At 34.3% G+C, this 16,893-nt stretch overlaps 1 protein-coding gene across 3 annotated transcripts in view; it reads left to right on the top strand.

Annotated features, from left to right (window-relative positions):
- The window catches only part of PKN2 (protein kinase N2), a 117,053-nt gene that overhangs the window by 36,390 nt on the left and 63,770 nt on the right, over window positions 1-16,893 (top strand). For all 3 annotated transcript variants that reach the window (XM_029947396.1, XM_029947395.1, XM_029947397.1), the window contains exon 2: window positions 4,563-4,863. In XM_029947396.1, the coding sequence (XP_029803256.1) occupies window positions 4,563-4,863 (301 nt within the window). The remainder of the gene's footprint in view (window positions 1-4,562; window positions 4,864-16,893) is intronic.

The raw sequence follows: 16,893 nt of genomic DNA, 5'->3' as shown, positions 1-16,893 counted from the left end.
TAAATTAATATAATGTAGATGGTGGAGATAGTTATTACTGCCTGTAGAAGAACCTACTGAGATGAAGATTTTCACTGGCTAAATAGCTATTTATTTTCTGAGGCTAATTTATTTTACCTGTGTCAGGGATATTATTTCATTGCCTCATACTGATTCTGATAGTTATGATATAATTGTTTTATTATTTTTTAGGGTAGAGACATAATTTAATAGATAAAATATCTGACATGTTCCAAATGCAAGAAAATTATATTTTCCAGGAAATTTCAGTTTATTGCAACTAAAATTTTTAGGAAAGGAGTAATAGAAAGTACTATAACCTTTCTCATCTACGGTCAGAGGACTTTTGGTTATCTTAAATTGTTTATATTGTAGACATTTCTTACTCCTCTTCAAAAAAATATGTAAGCCATGTCACAACCAAAGATGGGAGTGAAATATGATTTAGGCCCATGAAAAAAGGAAGAGGAAGCAAGCATGTCAACCACATATGGTTTATATCAAATTTTAGCTAATGTAGTTGCTGTGGTTGGATATCAGTTTTGCCTTTGAGTTTCCCAGAGTATCATTAGTTCTCTTTATCAGAAGGAGAAAAGCCTGAGTTCCTCAGCAGTGACAGATTTTCATGACTTCTATAAGAAGAATATTAAATAATGGACAAATCATTCAGGAAACAAAACGGAACTACTCTGCCAGGTTTAAGCCTTGCCTTCAGATTGCTCATAGTCTTTGTGGTGGTGAGGAGAGGCATTTAATCTAAATTCTAAGAGGGCATAGGCAGGAAATTCTTTTCCATGAAAAATTGTGATCAACTTTGATACAAAGTAAAAGTTAGCAGAGAAAGGACGAGGAAGGAATAGTTGATTTCTGAAGGAAAGGTGATTCATCCCAAAGGTGCGTGTATTAGTAGCCGAGCTATGATAGATTGTCTCCAGCAGTAAATTCTGTAGTTTTGATAGAATTGGAATTTAGGGAACAAATTGAAAAGAACCGAGAGTTGAAAAGTAGGCAAAAGACCTTCAAGGATTCACATCAAATATTAATGCCATTTTCATACAACAGTTTTTTTTTTAACAGCCTTTATATCGTAGTGCCATAGTTCCCAAACTGTGCAACAAGGCTCTCGGGGGCGCCTCAGCAGACTCTTACGATGTTGCAGGGTGTTTAAAATTTCCAGGGAAACACAATGACACCGTTGGTTGGATATCATGTAAACTAGCTGGACTCAGGTTTCAATATTAGATTTATCTACATTCCCTTTATGGAGGAAATGAGGGTGGGAATGTTCAATCTAAATTCAAGGTTAGAGAAATTGTAAAGGTACCCAATAGTCAGACACAGTTCATTAATTTTAACTGTGGTTTTAAAGAAAGGAAAAAAGGTAATGTTTACTTTCAAATTGTATTATTTCAAACAGCTACTAAGTTATGATAATTTAAGTATTTATTAAGTAATTAGGACTTTATTATTTAATAAACAGAATTGTTATGTATTTCTCTTGGCCTGTAGACCATACGGTAAAAATTACTGATGTCCTAAGGTCACCATGAACCAAGAAACTTAGGGAACCTCTAGCTTAGTACGTATATTAAAGCACAAATTTGTGAAAGCAGGTCATGTTTTCTAAGTCTGTGAGGGTAGAAATAAAAATATCTATAGGAATACAGTTAAACATTTTCATATGAGCGTTCTTTGCCTTAGCCCACTTGACCTGAGGCTAGATAGCAGGAATTTGGCATTTTATTTTTTAACAGTAGTAATATGTTATTTTTGATAATCAGCCAAAGATAGATTCACAGTTTTGGAAAGTGAATAAACAGATAATAGGACTTATATTCCATTATAAGTAGTGAAAAACCTAGCCATTATTTTGACCCAGGTACAAGATCATTCTATATCTACACAGGTGAGGATCAGAAATTTAAGGCCAATCAGGTATAGATCACTTATCCTAGGAGTTCTTTTTTTTTTTTTAATTAATTTATTTATTTTGAGAGAAAGATAAAGAACCAGCAGGGGAGGGGCAGAGAGAGAGGAATACAGAGAATCCCAGGTAGGCTCCACGCCATCAATGCAGAGATGGATGCAGGGCTCAAACTCAGTAACTGAGATCATGACCTGAGCCGAAACCCAGAAGGAGTCAGATGCTTAACCAACTGATCCATCCAGGCACCCTTTCTCCTAGGAATTCTTAATCTCAGATCCATGGAACCTGGAAATTATATATACACACATGAAGTTTTCTTTGTCCTGCTGGTTTTTGTCAGGGTTCTAAAGTGGTTCTTGGACCTAAAAAGCTTAAGAACAGATTTATCAACTACATTCTTTGCATAGTATAGCCTTTGGCACAGGGCTTTTGTCCAAAGCCAAGACTGGATCCCATATCTTCTCACCTATTAACTCACTATTCTGCAAGATAACCTGGTTTTTAGAGACTAAAAGATGTAAAAAGTATTTGTACCTAAGAATTTAAATAGAACTTACTTATATGGTTGTGATGAATTTTCAAAGAAATTAAGGAAAATCTGTTTATTAATTGCATCTGTTCAAAAGGTACATAAGGATGCATAGTGAAATGTTTCTCTTTTATATAACCTTCACAAACTCAATACTTCTTCCCCAAAGTAAACATTATCCCTAAGTTTTATGTTTCAGAAATTAAAAATGTAAAACTAGTTGTATTAGAGTAATGGAATTTAAAATAGCTAGGACATAACTTTGGTTTGTTTTAAATGTAGTAAGTCAGGCGGAGAAGGACAGATACCATATGTTTGTACTCATAGGTCCAACAGGAGAAACCTAACAGAGGATCATAGGGAGGGGAAGGGGGAGAGAGGGACACAAATCATGAGAGACTATTGAATACTGAAAACGAACGGAGGGCTGGAGGGGGAGGGGGAGGGCGGAAGGCAGTGATGGTCATGGAGGGGGCCCACTTGGTGGGAAGAAGCACTGGGTGTTATATGGAAACCAATTTGACAATAAACTATTTAAAATAATAAATGTAGATTAGATGTACTTACCCAATCTGATTTTTGTGTGAAGATGAATAACTGATACTGTATATTGTCTTAGCCTCAATCAGTAGGACGCAATTGAGACATATTTTCTAGTAATAATGTTTTTGTAAAAGTGAATCAATCACATTATCAATTGGAGAGTTAGCCATGAAATATATAGAGTTCTATATATAGTCTTTCCAAATCCTGATTCATTTAATTCATTATCCAAAAAGTGATCATAAGGATATAACTTTATTTTTGCCAATATTTGTTGTGTGTATGTGTGTTTTAGAGAGAGCACACATGTGTGCACATACCAGCAGGGGGAGAGGCAGTGAGAAAAGGAGAGAGAGAATCTCAAGCAGCTTCTCCCCCGACCCCCACCACCAGCCTCCCTGTGAGAGAGCCCCATGGAGGGCTCAATCTCAAAACTGTGAGATCATGACATGAGCTAAAGTCAAGAATTGGAGTGTTAATTGACTAAGCTACTCTGGCGCTCCCACTATTAGTTTTTCTAAGTTTTTTTTTTTTTTAATGTTTATTTTAGAGAAAGAGAGACAGAGAACAAGCATGGAAGGGGCAGAAAGAGAACCCGAAGTGGGCTCCATACAGATTTCCAAGCTGACAGCACAGAGCATGACACGGGGCTCAAACTCACAAACTGTGAGATCATAACTGGAGCTGAAGTTGGAAGCTTGACTGACTGAGCCATACAGGCTCCCCAAGTGTTTTGTTTTTTTTTTAAATAGAAAATCAAATAGAATTATATCTTACCTTTGGAATTTAATAATAATTTTTACTTATTGAATGACTGTACAATGGGCCAAGAATTGTACTTGGAGCTACACATAAAATATTTTGGACGGTCACAGTATCTCTGAAAGGTGGCAATATTCTGTAGATTTTACAGGCAATTAAACTGAATATTTGGAAGTTAAATAACTTGCTCAAGGGGCGCCTGAGTGGCTCAGTCGGTTAAAGTTCCAATTCTTGATTTCTGCTCAGGTCATGATCTCACAGTTTGTGAGTTCAGGCTTCGCCCTAACAGCATGAAACCTGCTTGGGATTTGGGATTCTCTGTCTCCCTTTCTCTCTGCTCCTTCCCTGTTTGTGTAACCAATCAATCTCTCTCTCTCTCTCTCTCTCTCTCTCTCTCTCTCTCTCAAAATGAACATTAAAAAAATGAAAATTAAAATAAATAACAGTTTTAAAAAAGTAGCTTGCTCCAGGTTTACAGTATAGGTATTAGGGTCTAACTTGGGTTCCTAGGATATCAGAAATCCACTAACCCTAAGATGCCTTTGTGTGTAGATGTGTTTATTTTAATATAAATTTGTCAGGTAATGCTATTTAGTGTGGGCAGAGTTTTTGAACTTTTTTTTTGTATGTCAGTAATAAAGGTAACTAGTCTTGCTTATTAAGAAAGAATTAAATGTAATTAAGTGTAATATATTTAATAAAAAATCACTGAATATACAGTTTTGTTCTTATGTTGCACATTTTACTGAGCAGATAACTTTCCTAAACTATCACATTTGTATGTTTATTTTTTTCCTGTAGGGAGATTCCCGAAGTCTTCCATTTTCTGAGAATGTGAGTGCTGTTCAAAAATTAGACTTTTCAGATACAATGGTGCAACAGAAATTGGATGACATCAAGGATCGAATCAAGAGAGAAATAAGGAAAGAGCTGAAAATAAAAGAAGGAGCTGAAAATCTGAGGAAAGTCACAACAGATAAAAAAAGTTTGGCTTATGTGGACAACATTTTGAAAAAATCAAATAAAAAATTAGAAGAACTGCATCACAAGCTACAGGAACTAAATGCACATATTGTTGTATCAGATCCAGAAGATGTTACAGGTATATATGTATTTTATTTGATGTTTTTACAGTACATTAAGAAATATGTCATCTTTGCAATTAGTAAGTGTTGCAAAGCTATAGTTTTTAGTTTTTCTGAAAGTACAGGGACTGTAGTTTCTCTGATAGTTAAGGTCTTGTTTGTATTCTATTCAGAAGTGTGGTGGCTTGATGGATAGGAAAATTGAAACATTTACTTAGAGATGAGTAACTCTGCTGTCTACTCTCTTACCCTCTGTCAGTAAGACATCACTTAGAATTATTTTTCCAAGATTAATGTTTTGTACTGAGTCAACCACATGCTCTTACCTGATTCATCCTTGTGATCAGCAACACGAGTTTGCCAGATGACTTTTTAAAGTTAAAAATGTATTCTGTGACCACGGGATATTTTTATTCTTTGCAAACATAATTAATCAAACCTATGACCTTTGTTCTTTGTGCTCAAAGCAACTGAATTAACTCAGCCACCAGGCATATCATTTGAAAAGGAAGAAGAAAATGTTAAAAACCAAACACTACTTTTTTTCCTTCAATACAGAAAATAAAAGGAAAATATAACCCATAAGGCCAACCTGACATTTTTAAACAGTGGTGTTAATAAATGTTCATGTTGGACATTTTTCAATGGTACAGAAAGTAAAAATAGAAAAACTAGCTCTCTCTACCATAGGCTGTTTCCTTTTTTAAAAGCAGCATTACTAACTTTTTGTTGAATATCCTTCCTGGAAAAAAATTTCTCTATTTGTGTCATATTTATCAATATATACAATATATACATTCTTTCTAAAACTTTTTACATTAAAAAATCATATAAGACACATTTGTCTAATAGTTTTGTCCTTGCAAAGATGATATTTTAAGCAAGGTTTGTAAACTCTAACCTTCAGGGTCTTCATTTGCAGAAAAAAGGAATGGTGTATGTACAGTAATGTATCCAACTGCATAGAAGTTTTAGAAGTATCTCTGAGATTAGTTAATAAATAATCGATATAAGCAAAATTAAATTTGACTAATACATGAATTTGACTAAGAACCTCAAATTGCCAATCTAAAAAGTTGCATAAAATACTTCAGATATTCAGTGTACTTGAAAAACCTTATTTTAATACATCAGTTTCAACATCTGGGACTTAACCTTTAGAATTTCATTTGGAGGCTCTCTATGTAGAGATTTCAGCCTTGTAAGAATAATTGAATCTTAAAAATGACAAATATAGAAAAACCAGTCCTCTTATTCTAAAACTGAAATCATCCCAAAGATGTGAATTAATTTTCCCAGAATAGCAAAGTTAGCTAAGAACTCTTCAATGCCTCATCTAGTAGTATTCTCTTACCCACACATTCAATAATTATATATAAATGGAAATTTGTATTATGAAAATGCTTTTCTTAGCAATATCATAAACTTAGAAATAGCTTGTTCTGTTGGAACTCTGCCGAGCTCTGCATTTTTTGCCCATTAGACTTGAAGAGAAGTCTAAAATAAGAAACAGCCCTGGAGCTTAAAACTCTGTTTATTTAGAGAAAACATTTTTTGCCTCACAGAATACTGATAACTACCTTGTAATTGGAATATTGGAGGGTTTTTGCCACATGACAAGTAACCTAATTGGTTTTCCCAGTCCCTCATAAAAAATTACCGAGATATAAATTACATATGATAAAATGCACATAGTTTAAGTATGTCATTTGATGAGTTTTAACAAATGTGTGTACCCAGGTAACTGTCACTGCAACCAAGTGGATCCTGAAGATTTCCATCACTTCAGTGCTTCTTGTATACAATAATTCTCAGTCAGTCTCCAGTCTTCATCCCTGGCCTTAAGCAACCACTGTTCTATCTTCTGTCACTTTAGGTTTGTCTTTCTCAAAGTTTCATATAAAGAAATTACTATCAACTTATTTTTCTTTTTCAGAAGCCAATTTGGATATCACTGTGAAATCTTCCCTAACTTTCTCTGATTATCTTTTTCTGTTCTACCTTGTCTATTCATTGTTGTATTGTACTGCATTGTAGTTTCTTTTGTACGTGTTTATATCACTTACTAAATTGTATGCTCCTTGTAGGTAAGGACACATTTTTATTCACCTATTTGCAAGGCTGATCATAGAGCCTGCAATACAGTAGCTATTAAGTTGTATATCTCAAAAGAAGAAAAAGAAATCGGCAAATAAATATCTTGTATTCTTATAATTAATACCAAAGTATAATTTATCATAGTACTTTAAAAATTAAATAATTTGGGGGAACAAAGCCTGAGATAAAAGTTTTAGGTTAAATAAATCCAGAAACTTTCTTTACTGATCATTTTTAATATTGACTTTTCAGATAATTGCAGGGCAAATGTTACATGAAATGTAACTTTCTACTGTAACTTTTTAATACTTAATGTGGAATAAAATTGACATGTTTGTTAAATTTTGAGTTTATTGAAAACATTGTTCTCTTTGCAATTGGCATATTTATACAACTTGGTAATAAGTTGTTTTTTTCTTTTTCCCTCATCACTTATTTAACAGCAGTAAAAAACAACAAAAAACACAGGTTTAAAGGTAGTTCAAAATTAATTCTAGGTGGGATTGCCATAAAAATTTTCTGTGTTTTACACTGCATATTAAGGTAAACAAAATCGTTTACTTTAATTAGGTCTGACAAGAAGACTCAAGAACATAGTTCTTTGCTTTCAGTTCTCTAAAATATGTGAATTAATAACAGAAGTGTTTAGCTAATCCTTCTCATCTTAGAGATATGGAAGCCCAATGCTCAAAGAAAAAGGACAAAATTTAAGTCTGCATTATATGAATAATTACTATGTAAGTAATTAGGCCTCCTCCCAATTCACTTTGGCAAAAATTAATTCTATTAATCTTTAGCTTTTTATTTGTAAAATAATAATTTTTATCAGATGAGTTTTAAGACTTAACTATAAAACTGAAATATTGCATATTATAATATCAAGATCTGATCATTGGGACTATATTGAGTGTTCATTTATTCTTAGGAATAGCAAGAAAATAATTTTTTTGATGCCCATAACCTGTTTAACCTTTTGTATATTTTAAGATAGTCTCATCAGTATTATCCCACAAAGAAGTTATAAAAATATTATTAGATGAGGCCAAATGTACTTATGAAAAAGATTTTTGGATCTCTGTAAAGTGTAATGATAATCTAAATCTTACTTGGCACCTGAGACTCCAAAAGGCAATACCTGGGAAAGAACCAGTATCTTGAATATATGACTTTTGTGTATCATCCCTAAAGAAAATGATAAGAAAAAAAAAGATAAGAGTGTATTTCATATTTTATTAAGTATAGCTGGTAATTTGTATCATATAAGCCCCTTTGTTTTCATCATATTTTCCTTTTCTTATACCTCTTCCCATTTCCATCTGCAACAAACTTAGGCTGATTTTTACCGATTAAAGTAGTGGATATTTTTTTAGTATCTAGAATATCCAGAAGGGAAATACTGATTTGGTATAAAACCAATAATATTGGAATTTTTTAGAGTTAACTTTAGAAATTCCTCTAAATTCTGGAGATAATAACTATAGTAAAGGAGTTTTCTTTCCAAATGACTAAAGTGCATTTGGATATAAACAATTCATATAACTGTAACACATGGCAAGATTCTGGAGCAGTTTATTCTTAAAACATCAATTTATAAATACCAGGTGAAAACCAGAACGTTGGTAAGTGACCAGTGACAAAGCCTTGAGATGGAAGTTTGTGAAGGAACTTTGTAAGACTTGAGATGGAAGAGTGCTTCAGCATGCTACTGCTTTTATTAATTTAGATTTAGCTAGGTTTGTTTTAACAATATTTCCTCATGCTATTTTTTTATGCAATAAGTAAATAGCCTTGTTCCATCATCAGGCATCCTGGCTGTATAAGTACCACTTAATGACAATTGAGCACTGAGAGTCAGCTGCATATAAAATAGAAATCAAAGGTTACATGATATGAGATCTGATGATACAGTTAGACCATTATATAGTTAGTTGTATGGTATACCACTTACATCCCCTCTAAGCCTTGTTTTTCTCGTTTGTAAAACCTGGAGGATATACTATATCTGCGCTTTCTAGGGTGTTTTATGAATAAGGTGTTTTAATACATTGATGAAAGGTCAATTTTGATAACCTAAGCTCTTCTAATTCTGAACGTGAAACCTCATTGTATGTAGGTAAAGTCTGAGGAAGCTTTCTTGGGGCTGGGAAGACTCAAGGTCAGCTATGTTACTATATACCTCCAAAAGAATCAAGGAGCCAGTTTAAGGCTGGACCTTAAGTAATCAGGAGCCTTATAAGGATATGGATTGTTCCTATGTTATAGAACTCTAATTCATCTTGGAAGCTAACTACTCGGTTGTGGTTTTAGAGAAAATGCTAAAAGCTCCAAAAAGAGCATATCTGTTGTTCTACACATTGTTGGTCAGATTACTAACAAATTGTTTTTACTCATAATTCTGGCTCTGGAAAATCTCCTCCTTAGGGTCATTTTTACCACATTATATTTTCTGGTGACTTCCAAAGCAGTACACCTGACTAAGCTCTTTAATTTTATTGCTGTTTTTCCTTCATCCTTTGCATAATATCTGGATATATATGATGTAACCAGTTCCCTGTATTAAGTTCCCTTTGTTCAAAGTATCTAGTGTGGTTTCTGTTTGTCAGCTAGACTGTGAATGGTATACCCTCTTTTCATTACCACACAACAAACAATGCTTTAAATCCAGGCTGCTTAACTACACTTAACTTACATGTCATTATTGTCCGTATTCTAGTTCTATCATTTTATCTTCAGTTCCACAAATTAGATCCAATTATTATTTCATATAATCATTGTTGGTTTATAATTACCGACATGCTTATCATTTTGTCTACCAATTCGTCATGCTTCTAAACCTTCCTTCTAGAATCATTTTGTTTCTTTTTCGTCCTGAAGATGTACACTTTAAAAACATATTTCCCTAGCTTTTCTTAAGATAATATTTGTCTGCCGTGTTCTGCTTTTTTAATATAATGATGTAGATTTCCTTTTATTTGATTTGCTTAGGCTTTATTAGGTTTTTTGAATCTGAGATTTATATATTTCACCAGTTATGGGAAATTCTTAGCCCTAGTTTTTTATTTGAATATTGCATCTCCTATATTCTCTCAACTCTTCATTTTGGAACTCCAGTTTTATGCATGATAATTTCTTCAAATCCATCTCCATTTCTTCAATACTCTGTTTACCTGTAACCAGTTTGCTCTTGATTACATGTATTTCTAATTTCTGTAACATAATTTTTAATACTAGAAGTTCTGTTTTGTCAATTTTTTTATAGTCTTCTGTCCTGGTCATTCTTTTGATACCCTTTGTATTTAGTTTTATGTATTAGAAACACTTTTTCACATTTGTCAGAAAATAATGATAATAAGTGAAATTTTTGCCACATTACAGTATAGTGTTTTTCTCACTCATGGTGGATTTTTTTCTACCTGAGCTTTGTGATGTCTAATTGTGTGCACATTTTCACTGGAACTTTATCTGTGGGAATTCTTTTAGGTCTGGATTTAAAATGCATTTTTTAAAAAAAGATTTGCATATTTTGGTAAGATGGCCTAGAAGCATTATCAACCAGAGACCAATTAAAATAAATTTAACTTTTTGATGGCCACATAGATAATATGATTTCTTACATCAGACCTATGTGCGAACAGTAGGAATTTTTTTTTAATGTTTGTTTATTCTTGACAGAGACAGAGCATGAGCAGGGGAAGGGCAGAGTGAGAGAGGGACACAGAATCGAAAGCAGGCTCCAGGCTCTGAGCTGTCAGCACAGACACGGGGCTCGAACTCACAAGCTGTGAGATCATGACCTGAGCTGAGGATGCTTAACTGACAGAGCCACCCAGGTGCCCCAAGAGTGAATTCTTAAAGAATGTTCATTCTCCTTCCCTACAGTCATCCCAAGCCAAAGACAAATCAACAAATTATTCAGCCATTATGGATGGCACCTTTTGAGCTTTCTGTTTTTAGGTTTCTTCTGATCTGATTGCCCATTTTGTAGGATTACCTCAAAGTCTTTTCTTGAGCTCTTATTAAAACCCAGGTTTGGGGGCACCAGGGTGGCTCAGTTGATTAAGTGTCTGGCTTTGTCTCAGGTCCTGATTTCATGGTTTGTGGGTTCTAGCCCCACATCAGGCTCTTGCTGACAGCTAGCTCAGAACCTGAAGCCTGCTTCAGATTCTGTCTCTCAGAAATAAATTAAAATAATAAAAAATTTAAAGGCCTAAGTTTTATTCCAGGATGATGAGAGCTTAGCAAGTCTCTTTTTATCTGAAAAGCAAAAGCATTCTCAGAAGAATAAACCTACAGATGTCTGCTTATATCTGCCCTAGGATTGGGTCACATGCAACATGCACTGCCTTCTTCCTAAGCCCCAACTGCAAGTGAGATGGAGAAATTGTTTGTTTTGTTTTATTTCCCCACTTGCCTCTTATTTTAAGCAAGACAGAAATAGATTGAACATAGAGTATGAAGTTAGTCAACCTATAGTGCCAAGTACTTAACAGATTGCAAATATTTTCTAACATTTTAGTTTAAGGTGTCTCATAGCACTTTGAATTTATAGGTAATTGTTACCCTTTTAACTTCTTTTTGGTGACTTTAGTTTCTTAAGATATCCATTTAATTTTCAAATTTATTGACATAATTTATAACATCTATTATCCATTTAAAGTCTGCATTTATCTATAGTAACATTCCCTCCTTTGTTGCTAATATTGGTATGTTCTCCATTTTTCTTCCTTGACCACTTTTCTAAGATTTCCCAGATTCTCTCTCTGTCTCTCTCTGTCTCTCTCTCTCTCTCTCTCTCACTTTACTGATCCTTTCTTTTGTATGTTTTATTTTATTTTGTTAATCTCTGCCCTGATCTTAATACTTCCTTTCTCCTGTTCTCTTTGGAATTCTTTGGCTTTTTTATTTTTTAACTGACTTGAGGGGTGCCTGGGTGGCTCGGTCGGTTAAGCATCCAACTTGATTTCGGCTCAGGTTATGATCTCATGGTTCATGATAAGTTCCAGCCCCACATCAGGCTCTGTTCTGACAGTGCAGAGCCTGCTTGAGACTCTATCCCCCCCCTTTGCCTCCACCCCATTTGCTAGCTCTCTCTCAAAATAAACAAACTTAAAAAAAAATTAACTTGATAGATGCTTAGCACCTTAAATTTATTCTCTTTCCTAAAACATGTGTTCAGGGCTTATAAATAATCATCTCATTATTGCTTAATTGCATCATAGAAGTTACCGTATGTAAATTTTTAAATTTATTTTTTATTGATATACAGTTTACATGTAACCTTTTATAAGTTTAAGGGGTACAGCATGTTGGCTTGATACATTATATATTGCAATATGATTACCACCCTAGCATTAGCTGACACCTTTATCAAGTCACATAGTTATCATCTTTTATGTGGTCAGAACAATTAAAATCTAGTCTCTTAGTCACTCTGAAGTCTATAGTACAGCATCATTGTCTACAGTCACTCGCTGTGCATTGGATCTCCAGGACCTGTTTACCAGTTCCAAGTTTGTACCCCTAAGGACACAGCCTCAGTTTTCCCACCAGCATCTGGTAACCGCCATTCTTCATTCTGTTTTATGACATCCTAGCCTCTTCAGATTCCATATTTAAGGGATAATATACATATTTGTCTTTCTGTGTGTGACTTACCCCATTTAGCATTATGTCCTCAAGGTCCATCCATGTTGTCCCAAATGGCTGAATAATACATATTCCATTGTGTGTGTGTATAAATACAAACGTACACACCCTATGTCTTCCTTATCCATACTACTATTGATAGATCCTTAAGGGGTTTTTTCTATATCTTGGCTATTGTTAGTAAATGCTTCAGTAAACATAGGAGTGCAATATATATATATCTTGGATATAGTTTTATTTCCTTTAAATATATTCCCAGGCCTGGGATTGTTGAATCATATGGTAGTGCTATTTTTAATTTTTTGTGGAGCCTCCATACTGTTTTCCATAATGGCTGCACCAATTTACCCACCACCAATATACAAGGGTTCCTGTATCTCCATAGCCTTGAGAACACTCATTACCTCTTGTCTTCCTGATCATTGAGTGTTTTCTTAAGAAAAACATGCTTAGTTAGCTCCTATGCCCATTTTTTAATCAGATTTTTCTCTTTTTTGCTATTGAGTTGTGTGGGTTTTTTAATGTATTTTGGATACTAACCCTTTATTAGATAATTTGCAAATATTTTCTCTCATTCTGTATATTGTTTTTCATTTTGTTAATTGTTTTTTGCTGTGCAGAAACTTTTTAGTTTGATGTAGATTGAAGTTTTTTTTGCTTTTGTCGCTTGTGCTTTTGATGTTATATCCAAAAAACTATTGCCAAGGCCATTGTAGAGGGCTCTTTCCTACATTTTCTTCTAAGAGTTTTATGGTATCAGGTCTTTGATAATCAAGTCTTTGATTCATTTTGGGTTACCAAGATCTGTCTGCCTATTACTAGATGCTAATGTGGGTGAGACTGCTCCCAGGTTTCTGGCTTATGATGCAAGATACCACAAACTCCACAAAGGCACTTTTTTTCATTAGATAGATGTCTAATTTATTATTTAAGAGGAAAGACAAAAAGGAGGAGCATCTGTGACACCATAATGCTGTTATCACCTAAAGTTTTTGATGACTTTGAAATCAGCCTTTCTTTTCTTTCCTTTCCTTTCCCTCCCCTCCCCTCCCCTCCCCTCACCTTCCCTTCCCTTCCCTTTTGAGAGGGAGAGTATACCTACAAACATGGGAGAAGAAGAGAGAGAATCTCAACCAGGTTTCACCCTCAGCACAGAGCCCCACATGGGACTTGATCCCACGATATTGAGATAATGACTTGAGCTAAAATCAAAAGTCAGATACTTAACCAACTGTGCTATCTAAGCACCCCTGAAACATTTTCTCATTTTCATTATGTCTTTGTGGTCTCACGAACTAGATAAAAGTGTGTTTCTTGGGGCACCCGGGCTGCGTACACACTTGCTTAAATACAAATAAACTGTGAGGGGTGCCTGGGTGGCTCAGGCAGTTAAGCATCCGACTCTTGACTTTGGCTCAGGTTATGATTGCCTGGTTCAGGAGATCTAGCCCCATGCCAGGCGCTACGTGGAACCCGCTTGGGATTCTGTGTGTCCTTTTCTCTCTGCCCTTTTCCTGCTTGCATGTGCTCTCTCTCTCTCAAAAATAATTTTTTGAAGTGGGTTTCTTTGTTATTAAACATGAGGACTTTCCAGTTATCCTTTATTTATTGATTTTATTTTATTATACTGTGGTCCCTTGTGCTGATACTTGTTTTATGTTGTGTGTGCCAAAAAAATAATTCACATTCTCCAGTTGTTGGGTGTTATCCTTAGCATGTTTATAGGCTAAGCATTTAGTTGTGTTAAAATCTGCATCCTTACTGGATTTATGTCTGCTTATTCTATTAATTACTAAAACACTGTTAATATTTAATGGAATGTGGAACTGCTGTGTTCTTTTGAATTCTGTCAATTTTCTTTTGTGGCCATGTTATTGGGTACCCACTAATTAGAATTGATTTATCTTTATGATGAATTGAACTTTTATTATTATGAAATTACTTTCTTACCTCCAGTTATTTTTGTGCCTGCAAAGTATCTTTTGTCTGTTGTAAATATAGTGTGGGGGTTGGGATTTTTGACTGAATATTTTTTTCTAGTCTTTTGCTTTCAACTTTTCTATGTTACTGTATTTTAGATAGATCTCTTGTAAATAATACATATAGTTGAATTTTATTTTATTCATTTTTACCTAGAAAAATCTTTTAATCAGTCTAAGATCTTTGTCTTTTACCTGGATCATTTAGTCCATTGTATTTAAATAATTACTGATATATTTGGGTTTATATTTTGTGCTTTCAGTGTTTCTTCTTTCTTGCCACTTTTATAGTATTTTGAAACATTGGTCAGTTATTTTGGATATTTTTGTTAATTTAGACAGTACAAAATGCATGCTTATCAAAGACTGTAGTGTTAATCACTGTTCTTACGTATCTGCATACAATTCAAAGGCCTTAGAATGCCTCCACTTACCCATTTCTTGACTGACATATTGTTGCCTTGTTTCTTATTCTAGCTTCTTGAAACCTTTACATGACTTTATTGTTGATTGATATAGTGGTCATTTAAGGTTTCTTGCATGTAAACCATTTTCTGTGCTCTTCATTCCTTATTCTTTTGATAGACCTATTTCTATCACTTTTAGAGTTTTCTTTTTAAGAGTTTATATTTTTGACCTTCTTTTCATCTTGGTAGTGTTTTTATTTTTTCTTTATTCTTGAAAGGTATTTTCACTGAGTTTGCGATATAAACTTGATAATTATAACTTGTAAAGAAACTATCATTCTATTTCTTCTAGCTTTCATTGCTATTTTTGAAAAGTCTGGTGTTAATCTATAGTAGCTCTTTTTTTAAAGGTACCCTTTCCTTGGCTGCTCTTAAGATTTTCTCTTTGTCTTTGATTTTTTGAAGTTTTACCATGATGTGTCCAGATGTGGATTTTTTACTCCTGTATATTTCTGCTTGAAGTTGATTGAATAGCTTGAATTCATGGATTGGCATTTTTTATAAGTTCTCAAAAATTTGTCATTATCTCTTCACATAATGTCTCTGAATCATTATTTTTCTTTTTTGTTTCTGAAACACAGATAGACTTTTTTTGCCCTCTGTGTCTTTTAATCTTTCATTTTTGTATTCCCCCCAACTCATTTTTAAACTTCCTTATTTTTCAGTACTAGTCTACTTTTCTATATCTAATGTGCTGTTAAACTCATCCATTAAAATAGTTAAGTATAAGGCCTAGCACTGAAGATGCTTGTAGTCTCAGAGGGAAAACAGACATGAAAATAGATTATTGTAACACTATATAATATATATTTCGGTGGTGGGAAGAAAATATACTTTGAAGACATATTAGAAACGGGACCAGATTGAGGGATGATTAGGGAAGAAAAAAGTAGTGCCAGAGTTAACAGCAGTATGGAGGAAGCTGAGTGAACAGTAGCTCACTGAAAGGTTCAGTTGGAACCTCTTTGATTCTACTACTATATAAACATTATATTAATGACTTCTTAGTGAATTTATGTAACATACATTTTATTATTATTATTTTTTAATGCTTTTATTTATTTTTGAGAGAGAGAAACAGAGCACAAGCAGAGGAGGGGCAGAGAAAGAGGGAGACACAGAATCCAAAGCAGGCTCCAGGCTCTGAGCTGTCAGTGCAGACCCCGACGCAGGGTTCGAACCCATGAACCGTGAGATCATGACCTGAGCCAAAGCCGAACGTTTAACCGACTGAGCCACCCAGCGCCCCTCTAACACTATTTTTAAAGAAAAGTATGTCAGTTTTAATATGGATTAGAAGAACATGAGAAATAATATAATGATTAAGAGTCTGGGCTCTAGAGGTCAGAATGCCTGGGTTAAAATCCTGTGGCTACTGCTTACTGGTGTGGTCTGGGTCATAAACTTACTTAACATCTCTGTATTGTAGTTTCCTCAGCCACAAATTTGGGGGTTATTGTTGAGATAAAGCCTGTATAGTGCTTAGGCCAATGTTTAGGGCTCAGTGGAATTACATGTCAGGATACAGTTAAGTAGCTAATAATTTCTGCTTATTTAATCTTCAAAGGAATTCACAAAGGTTTGTAATGTAATCTCACTCTACAAATAAAAACAACCAAAACTTAGTTCAAGTAATTTGGAAAAGTCAAAAATGTGTATGCCAAGGCAGAAATTTAACCTTAGATATATCTTGGGTTGGTTTTTTTTTTAATGTTTTTTATTTTTGAGAGACAGAGACAGACAGTGTGAGCAGGGGAGGGTCAGAGAGAGGGAGATACAGGATCCGAAGTAGGCTCCACGCTCTAAGCTAGCTGTCACCACAGAGCCCGACATAGGGCTTAAACCCATGAACCACGAG

The sequence above is a fragment of the Suricata suricatta genome, chromosome 8 (genome assembly GCF_006229205.1).
Source record: "Suricata suricatta isolate VVHF042 chromosome 8, meerkat_22Aug2017_6uvM2_HiC, whole genome shotgun sequence".
NCBI classification, from domain to species: Eukaryota; Metazoa; Chordata; class Mammalia; order Carnivora; family Herpestidae; genus Suricata; species Suricata suricatta.
This window is presented reverse-complemented; position numbering and strand designations above follow the sequence as displayed.